Genomic DNA, 12,335 nt, shown 5'->3' with positions numbered 1-12,335 from the left:
TGGGACGATCACAAAAGGGAGGCATGCGGCCACGAGGCAGTGAAAGGAACAAAGGAATGTTCATTTGAGAATTAGGAGTTTGAATTTTGAAAATGGGGAGTAGTTACGACTAGGAGGTAAAGAACTGGGAATATGACTGATTCACAAGACGTACCTGGATGCATTATTGGAAGTGGACCTTTGTAGGGGAACTGGTATCCGCTTTGTCTGAGGTCTGGGCGCACCGTGGTAGGCTTAATGGAAGGCTGGTTGGGCAGGACATGTGTCCTTGGTTACTGACTGGAGCCGACTGAGGTCGAAATGCAGGTGTGATTCATGGGGGGATGGGTTCAGCTTATCCCCCCAAGAGCAGGGCATCCTGGAAACAGAACATACGGCCAGCGAGGGGTTCACAGGAAAAAGGAGCTTAGACGTAGGCCTAATAAGTACACTCCCTTTTGGGATACGTCCCTAAGGCTGACAGGAGTCTTTATTTCCCCCTTCCCGCAACTACGGCTGGCCTGCTTTGGGTTCCCGCCTAAAATCAGCTGATATTAGGGTAAACAACGCTGCTCTTTTAGAAATAAAATACATTAAATAAATGCTGGGAAGACGAGGGGATCAATATTTGTAACATATATATATATATATATATATATATATATATATATGTGTGTGTGTGTGTGTGTGTGTGTGTGTGTATTTAGTGACCCCTCCCAATAAGTACCCAATTTAATGTATAAAGGAGAACTACAAGGGTTTGCCATTGTTCCCAATTACGACCCTTTGTAAACAAACTTTCCTTTTATTCGTACAATGTCATTATTATTGTGAGCAGCGTTATCACTTGGCTAATTGCATGTAAGCACATCAGGTCATTGTCAGTGTCTCCTATTTTACTCCTGTTGTGATCGGTAATTCAGAGGACTTGTGGCATTGGACAACCCTATCCTGCAAAGTTCCTCTTCAATTTTGCTTATAGTTACAATTTCTGATCGATTAATAATTAATTTCCTTTCCGTAAGTAGAACTTCATGGTGTGCATGAATAACATAGAACTCTGAGCAGTATTACAAGATCTCTTCTGATAGTATTTAATTTTAATTAATCATATAATGTATAGCTTGGCCTTTGTCCATTTTAAAAATGGATTTTATTCTGCTTCTTCTCTGAGCAGCAGCCGAGGATTAGCAGTATTGCCGAGTCGTTCAAAATAACTCATGGAAATGTTTGAATGATGGTCAACACAATATCCATCTTATTTTTTCTGAATGTCTAGATGTTGAAAATGTAATCATTATATAGGATCGCTTCGTGTATGCTTCAGACGGGAAATAATTCGGTGATTTTTTTTTTAAGAGAGTAACGTAGTTTTTTCTTTAAATAAATCCAGTATTGTTTGTGTTCAGTGGTTACCACAATATCAACCTGGATATACAACGAATCAGCATTAGAATTGGAGTTAACTTTTATGGACCGCCTAAGAATTTTGATCTACCTTTTAGAAGTTTGAGCTCCTTTTGGAAAACTTCCTTTTTGTGTCAGAGGTTGTTCATTATTTTGGCTGTAGAAGCGTATTAACCTTAATTTGAAGCAACGTAGTTAAGAAAATAAAGACGCCCAAAGAATCTCATCACAGCCATTTTTCATATTGGAAATTTTCAATAGATTCTACAGGCAAAATTGTAAGTTTCCCTGTGTGTGATTTTATTAGTAAAAATTTAAAATGCCCTATAATGAAAGAAATAAACTTCAAATGACTGCTACGCAACTCCTCCTCCACAGTAAATGTTATAACAAATAAAGTGGAAACATTTTCATAACAAATTCATTTCTGCTGACACAGCTATTATTTTTAAATATTGAAACGAGGTCTCTCCTTCTCCACCATTATCAGTAATAGTGTTTTTTGCTTTTTGTCCTTTGCTCTTTGCACCTTAAATGGAAGTATACATACATTTCTTGTGAGAACTTTGTAATGGATTCAAATTTAGAATTAAGTACTCTTATTAAAAGATTTTCTTCTTATTTTGTAGGATTAATTAATCGAAATTTTCATTGCAATTAATTGGCATATTGACGGCAATCTAATATTAGAAGGAGATTATAGGAAACCTGGTTCCTTACAATATTTTGAAAACGTGTATTTATTTCCATATCAAAATGCTTTTAAAATGTACAAAATATTAAAGAAATCAACAAGTACCATGTTTTTCCAACCAGCAACGCATAGGTAATAATATGAACACTCGATTTACTGTTAGTTTATACCAGGAGTATATATATATATATATATATATATATATATATATATATATATATATATATATATATATATATATATATATATATATATATATATATATATATATATATATGTGTGTATATACTTTATTTCGATTGGTTTCTGAAAACTGAAAACAAGGAAGTTAACCTTTCGTGTATGTTTTTACACAGAGAAAAATTGGAAGAAAGAATGTGGTAATTCTGATTCTCTGCAATAGTTCCTCTTGGCTGAACTCGAGTATCTAAACTCACACGAAATAAAAAGTGACATCTAAGTCGCAAGAAATGAATAAATTGGAAAATGTTTACGGTAAGATTTTTTTCAGTGATGCCAAATCCCGTTTGCATCGGGAAAAGCTTCTGAGTGAAGGTTCCTCACACATAAACTTGAAATGTATAGTACATAGCATATATAGCGGAAATTTTACTATGAGTTAAAATTCTTCGGAAAAATGTTAATTGGCAAAAATGTTTTCTGATACAAACGAATAAAATCTTGCATTTTATTTGTTGCTAAAAATGTCAGTGTTGCTTCCAGTCAAGCCTCTGCTGTTATGCTGTGTCGCATGCTTGTGTCTTGTTTTTGGATGTATGGCTCTTACCTTTGCTAGGAGTGTATGGAATCGGTGGCCGTGATGGAATGTGCTTATGCGCATTCTCATATAGTTTCTATAATCATGTTCATAGGCATATTGTAGTTACGTACTATTTTCGGAATGGCTCCCGTAAACATCTCTCCCATTTAGCCAATCTTTGGACCACACTCGTCTTTTTCTTTATACATGCGCAAATTATTATGCAGCACAACAGTTTCCTCTTCTGAGCAGCACCAGCCACCATGTTTTTCGTACAACACTCGACAAGGTAATGGCATCGTCGGGCACGCCCGCCCATTCGTCAGTCCGCCGTGTGGACAACACTCACGGGCATATGGCCGGCAGAATTTGCCCGCTCGGCCGCACAGGCCTTTAGTTTCTCATGTTCAATGCTCAACAAGGCGAGGGAAGGCAAGCAGTCCTGAACCATGACTTAGGCAATTCTTTATTAGTTTCATCTTTGAGAACGATCACTCCCCAGTGCAGTTTGTGACAAACATACAGAGATAGAACTGTAATGCAATTTTAACACTAGCAAATGTTTCTACCATGCCATGTCTGTGAATCATTTGATACATTTCTAGTTCAGGACTTTTTGCGCGGCCCTTGCACCAGCTGACGAAGGAACAGTTTCATATGAAGCTATTGGAATGGACTTCATTAGGTGTGCAAACTGCAAAAGCTCTGACTCCAACCCAGCCTCCAAGTTCTGAGGATAGGAAGAGACACGCTTTTCAACAGCTGTTTTTTATTCTTTCCATTTCTTCTGCATTATCTTGTCATTTCACAGAGCCTGCTTTATACTTTCGTCCTTTATCACGATCACAGCTTGTTGATTTTTTCATTGTGCCTCGCAGTCTTTTCTTGAACTTATAAGATTATACACACTACCTGGAGAGAAAATTTAGACTGATCAAATATGGGCAGTACTATAAAAAAAATGTGCATGATATCCGCTCTCTCTCTCTCTCTCTCTCTCTCTCTCTCTCTCTCTCTCTCTCTCTCTCCTCCTCTCTCCCTCCTCTAATCTTCTTCCCTCCTCTCCTCCTCTCTCTCTCTCTCTCTCTCTTTTTGATTGTAATATATAGATGTAAATATGTAGAATCTACTGGTCACTTTTTTACCAGATACATATGCAGTTGTAATAGCCACAATGCCCTCTTAACTTCTTGAATTCTTTGCTCTTTTTTTGGATACGCTTGTCACTACAAAGCCTGAACATCCAAGTTGAAAGAAATTTTTGAAGAAATTGTGATGTCCGGTACCGGGAAACGAACCCAGGTCCCATAATCACAAAGAGGTCACGTTGCCTACCTGACCACGAGAAGGATAAAAGTCTACTCCCTCTCATACATACATATACCTGTCGTTTTCAGATACACTTACTTGAGCTGGAATAGACCCATCCTCACCATCTTAGCCAAGTGGGTGTCATTTTTATTGCTTTTTAGCTGAATATATATGTAGAATCTACTGCTTACTTTTTTACCAGATACATATGCAACTGTAATAGCCACAATGCCCTCTTAACATCTTGAATTCTTTGCTCCTTTTTTGGATACGCTTATCACTACAAAGCCTGAAGATCCAAGTTCAAAGAATTTTTTAAGAAATTGTGATATCTAATCCGCCTTTGTAGTGACAAGTTTATCCAAAAAAGAGCTAAGAATTCAATAAGTTAAGAGGGTATTGTGGCGATTACAGTTGCGTATACTTGTAGATGTACTATATGCAGGCCCACATTGGTGTCTTTTGGTTTACTGGTGAATTGATATTATTAGTGTTGGGTTATGCTAGTGGTTCTTAAATGAACATTTATTAAGCAACGAACTAATGATGTAAGTTATGGTATTTTTATTGTAATATTAGTGGTTCTTGTATTGATGGTTAATGTCTATTATGCACTGTGACTACCACGGGCACGCGAAGTGTCTAGCCTTAGGGTATATGATTGTTGTTCATCCAGTGGCTTATAATAGCCTCAAGGTGTCTTCACTATTTGACATTTTATTTTTAATTAGAATGTGTCACCTGAGTGAAAAATTATTGTCTCACATTGCAGTTTTTGTAAGAATATCATTCATACCTTACAGAAGAGGTTTATTAACCCTTAAACGCCTATTGGACGTATTTTACATCGACGAAAATTGTCTGTTGTGTGCTTAATTGACGTAAAATACGTAGACTCAAAAAAGTTTTTTTAAATATTCACGGAAAAATAGTTATAGGTCTACTTGGCAAAAGATTTTGAATCACGCGCCTTGAGGAATGCTGGGAGTTCACGGATCAAGATGTTGTTTTGTTTACAAGCGTTACCCAGTCGCGCATGTGCGAATTTTTCTCGCACTAAAAAGCATCAGCGACACATCTCGGAAATTATTTTGTCAGATTGTCGTAATTTTTTGCACCATTTTATAATAGCCGTTACATAGAGTTTTATGTATGAAAATGTGAGCAATTTCATGTAGAATACAACAAAAAACAACCCATGGTTGTAGCTTTTATCAGTTTTGAAATATTTTCATATAAATCACAATAAGTGCCAAAATTTCAACCTTTGGTCAACTTTGACTCTACCGAAATGGTCTAAAAACGCAATTGTAAGCTAAGCCTCTTACATTCTAGTAATATTCAATCATTTACCTTCATTTTGCAACAAATTGGAAGTCTCTAGCACAATACTTCGATTTATCATGAATTTAAAAAAAAAAAACTTCCTTACGTCCGCACGGTAACTATGCCCAAAAAAATCAGAAATTATTTCGTCAGATTGTCGTAATGTTTGCACCGTTTTATATTAGCTTTTACATAAAGTTTTGTATATGAAAATTTGTGCAATTTCATGTAGAATACAACAAAAAATAACCCATGTCTGTAGCTTTTATCAGTTTTGAAATATTTTTATATATATAATGATAAGTGCCAAAATTTCAACCTTTGGTCAACTTTGACTCGACCGAAATGGTAGAAAAATGCAATTGTAAGCTACAACACTTACATTTTAGTAATATTCAATCATTTATCTTCATTTTTCAACAAATTGGAAGTCTATAGCACAATATTTCGATTTATGGTGAAATCTAAAAAAGACTTTTTCCTTATGTCTGTGCGGTAACTATGCCCAAAAAATCAGAAATTCTTTCGTCAGATTGTCGTAATGTTTGCACCGTTTTATATTAGCCGTTACATAAAGTTTTATATATAAAAATGTGCACAATTTCATGTAAAATAGTAGCTTTTATTAGTTTTGAAATATTTTCATATAAATAACGATAAGTGCCAAAATTTAAACCTTCGGTCAACTTTGACTCGACCGAAATGGTCAAAAAACGCAATTGTAAGCTAAAACTCTTACATTCTAGTAATATTCAATCATTTACCTTAATTTTGCAATAAATTGGAAGTCTCTAACACAATATTTCGATTTATGGTGAATTTTTGAAAAAACTTTTTTCTTACGTCCGCGCGGTAACTCTGCTAAAAAAATCAGAAATTCTTTCGTCAGATTGTCGTAATGTTTGCACTATTTTATATTAGCTGTTACATAAAGTTTTATTTATGAAAATTGTGCAATTTCATGTAGAATACAACTAAAAATAACCCATGGCTGTAGCTTTCATCAGTTTTGAAATATTTTTATATATATAATGATAAGTGCCAAAATTTCAACCTTTGGTCAACTTTGACTCGACCGAAATGGTCGAAAAATGCAATTGCAAGCTAGAACACTTACATTCTAGTAATGTTCAATCATTTATCTTCATTTTTCAACAAATTGGAAGTCTATAGCACAATATTTCGATTTATTGTGAATTTTTGAAAAAAAAACTTTTTCCTTGCGTCCGTGCGGTAACTCTGCTGAAAAAATCAGAAATTCTTTTGTCAGATTTTTGTAATGTTTGCACCGTTTTATATTAGCCGTTACATAAAAGTCTTATATATGAAAATGTGTGCAATTTCATGTAGAATACAGCAAAAATAACTCATGGTTGTAGCTTTTATCAGTTTTGAAATATTTTCATATAAATCATGATAAATAGAAAAAATTCGACCTTCGGTCAAATTTAACTCGACTGAAATGGTCGAAAACTGCAATTGTTAGCTACAACACTTACAGTCTAGTAATATTCAATCAATTACCTTCATTTTGTAACAAACGGGAAGTCTCTAGCACAATATTTCGATTTATGGTGAATTTTTTAAAACAACTTTTTTTTTACGTACGCGCGATACGAATTCAGGCATCATATTGTGATGATATTTTCTCTGTGTTGCTGTGATCGTTTTACAATTTGTTATATACCAAAATCATCGCAATTTAGTGTACAATACAACGAAAATAAATTAACTCATTAGCTTTAACCTTTTTGCTCACACCGCAATTTGTATACAATTATATATGAAATTTTTTTTCGCGCTGTCATATATTCCGATATTTATATATGATAATGATATTTTTTTCATTTCTGATGGTTGTATACTAAACTTCAGGCAATGACAAAATAATGAGCCAAAAATGAACTCTTAATCTTGAAAACTAAGTGTGCTGTGATTTTCTGAAAAAAACCTTTTCCACTTCGGCGCTCACTCCTGAACACTGCCAGCATACGGGAGACACTTTCAGAAATACCGGCTTGGCGTTTAAGGGTTAATGAATTTGATGTAGGTTACAAGTGAGTGTAACATGTAGGCTACAAGTGAGCATAATATCGAACGAACATGTGAAATTGACTATGTCTAGCGTGATCATACAACCGAGATGGGTGTGCAGTACTTGTTGTGAACTTGTCACTGACTCGAACTGAGTCGACTAATTGGGATGCATGCAATCATATATGGAGTTGCCAACTTTTTTTTTCAGGCTAATATCCAGTTTTATTTTCCTTTATCAAATTGGTCAATAATAAAAATCTACTATAATATTTTGGGATGAAAATGCAGATATTATGTAAATTATTATCACATCTATTCACTTTACATATTCAGCATTTTTTATCCATTCCTATGAAGACTGAATCTAAAATTTTAAACATGATTGTTTTATGTATATTTATTAATTATTATTATTATCATTATTACTATACCTTTATTATTATTATTTTAATTTTTTATATTGTTAATCATTATTAATTTTATTTTGTTGAGGTGACAGCCCTCACAGGTGCGGAGCCCTAGGCCATGGCCTTTTCGTCCCCCCCTCCTAAATCCGTCACTGGTATTCGTTATAGTATCTGTTGATTCTCTGCAATTATTTTACATTCCCTAATTCCTAGTGTCGAGTTCAATGGTCTAAAAAAAAATAAAAAAAAATCATATGAACAGAAATCAAGCTGAAAAACCTTGAGTTCAACATTACTAAATGATGTGTGCACTACAAAAATGTAGCAAAATCTAGAAGGTCCTCACACAGGATGGCCGGCAAGGTTGTTTGAGAGTAACTTTAGTTACTGTACTGTTAACTAGTCTACCATAATCTGCTGGTACAGGAATGAATCTTTTCACGTATTAACTGTTTTTTTTTTTTTTTTTTTATGACACCTGACTCCATTTATCATAACTGTGTATACTATACACATTTCATTCAGAGGCCATATGCATGAATTCTGAGTACTGTCTGGGGGTTTAGGTTACACCTCTAGACAAAAAGGGTTTAGGTTACACCTACAGACAACAGACAGGGTTTAGGTTACACCTACAGACAACAGACAGGGTTTAGGCTACACATACAGACTACAGACAGGGTTTAGGCTACACCTACAGACAGGGTTTAGGTTACACCTCTAGACAAACAGGGTTTAGGTTACACCTACGGACAGGATTTAGGTTTACGCCTACAGATAGGGTTTAGGTTACACCTATACAGACTGGGTTTAGGTTAGGGATGTGCCAAAGTATCGGTATCAGTGGTATCCGTATTGGTGAATTTCTGGCCGATACCAGCCGATAATTTTGTCTTTAGTATAGGAATATAAAACCATTCTAGCCCACCAAACAAATTATATATAAGCATATTATTGTATATAGGTTCATTGTTTATCTTTTAAAAAACAGATGGTACCTTAATACTGTACAGTGCATTTAACAATTTATTACTGTAATTCTAATTTTAATTAACTATGATTATGTTCATCTCTACCAGCAATGAGTCAGTCATTCTGTTGGAGTTGGGTACTATTTTAACATGTGCAGTACAGGTATGGTATAAGTGAATGGTGCAATAAGTAACTGTACTGCTACTGCTGCAGCTTGGAATGAGACATGTGCAGTTTTTATAACCCTATTATATGACCTTTCAACTTTTGAACCTTTAAAATAAAGGTAACAGGTATCGGTATCGGTACCAGCCAAAAATTTGGTATCGGTGTATCCCCAGTTTAGGTTACACCTACAGACAACTGATAGAGTTTAGGTTACACCTAAAGACAACTGACAGGGTTTAGGTTATACCTACAGACAGGGATTAGGTTACACCTACAGACAACAGACAGGGCTTAGGTTACACCTACAGACAACTGATAGAGTTTAGGTTACACCTAAAGACAACTGACAGGGTTTAGGTTATACCTACAGACAGGGATTAGGTTACAACTACAGACAACAGACAGGGCTTAGGTTACACCTACAGACAACAGACATGGTTTAGGTTACACCTACAGACAGGGATTAGGTTACACCTACAGGCAACAGACAGGGTTTAGGTTACACCTACAGACAACAGACAGGGTTTATGTTACACCTACAGACAGGGTTTTTTTAGGTTTTATGGCAAAACCCTACCAGAAACAAGTTTTTTTTTTAGGTTACACCTATACAGACTGGGTTTAGATTACACCTACAGACAACAGACAGGGTTTAGGTTACACCTACAGACAACAGACAGGGTTCGGGTTACACCTACAGACAGGGTTTAGGTTATGCCTACAGACAGAGTTTAGGTTGCACCTGTACAGACTGGGTTTAGATTACACCTACAGACAACAGACAGGGTTTAGGTTATGCTTACAAACAGAGTTTAGATCTTACAGACAACAGACAGGGTTTAGGTTATCCCTACAGATAGGGTTTAGGTTATGCCTACGGACAGGGTTTAGATTACACCTACAGACTACAGAGAGGGTTTAGGTTACATCTAGCGGCAACTTAACCTTCTGCTAGTGGGAAGCACAGCAAATTTCCGAGACTTATTTCCAGGAAAAAAACTACGTCATGAACTCTGCAAAATAAGGTAATTTTTGAAAAAAAAAATATTTACATCTAGTCTTCAACGATCAACTGTAAGTTTTGGGTGAAAGCAGAATATCTGAAGCATTGCAAGTTGGTCTACATTTCTTTAGTCATGTGGTTATATGAAATCCGAATTCAGTGCTGATGGATAGAGCACTTTGGCTTTTATTTTTTTTCCTTAAGAAAGCACAGTCAAGTTCCTATATCCTTGGCTGATTGGGAATTAATGGCACTTATTCGATTCAGTGGTAGCAGTATTGTCACCACAGTAACTAGATCTGCACCTCAACCAGCATTGCATATAAATTCAGTTATTGAAAAGGCGTATGTCAAGCCTCCAACAACTGCCTGTTAAGTGCAGCACCTTGACCTAGATGAAAAATTTCATACTCTTGTAACCAGAGTACTATTTTTTAGCATTTTATGGATGCCCTCAAACAAAAGCCCAGTGGTTTTCCCGTACTGTACAATGTTGCAGTTTTGAGTTAAAACTGTATTCATGGCTTGAAAAATAACATTGGGAGTATGACCTTACCCCTATTGTAAGCTAAGGATTGGGCTTTAGAGAGCTGAGTCATTAGCAACCATTACTTTGTTTCTACATGTAACTACAATGAATGTCCTTGGTACTGGTCAGTATTCGAAGGAGTGCCTTTGGTAATGACTCCAGATTGTGGAGGCTGTGAGCTTGCAAAAACTTAAAGGATGATGTACACCTCTCATAGGAAATTACACCAAACAAAACATCTACTCCTCACAAAGATATAGATTTTTCGTTGACAATGAATTTTATTGTTGTGCTACTAAATAATGAACTGTTAAATCAATTAGTCAATCAAAATAATGAACGACCCACGACAAGAACCTGGAACCACACCCACTCACTTTTCTCCCCTGAAAACATATTGGCAAATGTGACAGTAAATCAATGAGAGCTCAACATTAGTATAACGTCGCATTTTGTTTAACCGTAAGTACGTATGCAATTTAGCTTGATTTCATGCAACCAGTAAACAAAAATGTACCTTTACTATTCGTAATCTAACCCTGAATGCATTGCAAGTGTGAAAAGATTATTATTATTATAAAGAATTAGTTTATCCAGACCTCTGAGCCTAACAATGGCACTTCTCGGGCTGGTTAACTGTGAAAAGAAACGTGTGAAAAATGTAAACAGTCCTTCTGTATTATTGGGAAAAGAAAGATATGTATATATTATATATATCATATATATATATGACTGATAAAAATATTCTGTTACAGCAGAATTCCATCTAATAAAAGGAGCCCATAAAAAACGCCAAATATAGAGAGAAATTCTATATTTCAGAGACTGCTGTCTCCCTCGTTTCATGGTAGGGATGAATGAGAAAAAGTGACAAGAAAAGATGGTTATTTATACCAAGAGATCCATCCACAGCATTCATCTACCTGAAGAGGGAGACAGCAGTTTCTGAAATATAGTCTATTTTCTCTCTATATTTTGGCGTTTTTATGGGGTCCTTTTTTTTATTATATATATATAATATATATATATATTATATTTATATATATATATATATATATATTATATATATAATATATATATAATATATATATATATAGAGGGAAAGAAGAGAGAGAGAGAGAGAGAGAGAGAGAGAGAGAGAGAGAGAGAGGCAAACCTTTACACATTTTACAGCTTTTTTATTAAAATTGCCTCTGGGCTAGTATGGCATAATAAATATAAGCCATAACACTTTTATATTTTGTATATTCAGATATCTGTAGTAGTGAGTTTTATTTGTCACAAGATATAATTTTTCCTCGTTCATTTCAGAACGCGCGCACAGTGCATCATTGACCAGTACTCGGGTTATAAAGTCGACCAGGTTAATCAGTACATCAACGGGAGAATGACGCAAGGTGAAAATATTGCCGATAATGGTGGCATTAAACAGGCTTACAGAGTAAGTGAATAATTGGTAACTCATTGTAAATAAATGATGGATTATTTGTAACCTAATTTCCAAACTACTACTGAAAATGATACATAGTGGTTAAGTAAAATTTTTTTTTATTGGACAAATATTGTAAAATATCTCTCGCTCATTATAATACTTCAACACACTAGTGTGCACAGTTCACTGGAAGTTCCCAGTATTGACAGTACTTATCGCCATTTTCATTTTTTTATATCAAAATTTTCTTTACCTTTGCTAACACAAACGGCATCCAAATCCTTTCGATAATCTTCATGAAATGTTTCTG

General features: G+C 35.2%; 1 protein-coding gene across 1 annotated transcript in view; it reads left to right on the top strand.

The window, feature by feature from the left end:
• The window catches only part of LOC135220516 (neprilysin-1-like), a 432,979-nt gene that overhangs the window by 405,518 nt on the left and 15,126 nt on the right, over positions 1-12,335 (top strand). The window contains exon 13 of the mRNA XM_064257668.1: positions 11,905-12,034. Coding sequence (XP_064113738.1) covers positions 11,905-12,034 — 130 coding nt within the window. The remainder of the gene's footprint in view (positions 1-11,904; positions 12,035-12,335) is intronic.

The sequence above is a fragment of the Macrobrachium nipponense genome, chromosome 2 (genome assembly GCF_015104395.2).
Source record: "Macrobrachium nipponense isolate FS-2020 chromosome 2, ASM1510439v2, whole genome shotgun sequence".
Taxonomy (NCBI): Eukaryota; Metazoa; Arthropoda; class Malacostraca; order Decapoda; family Palaemonidae; genus Macrobrachium; species Macrobrachium nipponense.
This window is presented reverse-complemented; position numbering and strand designations above follow the sequence as displayed.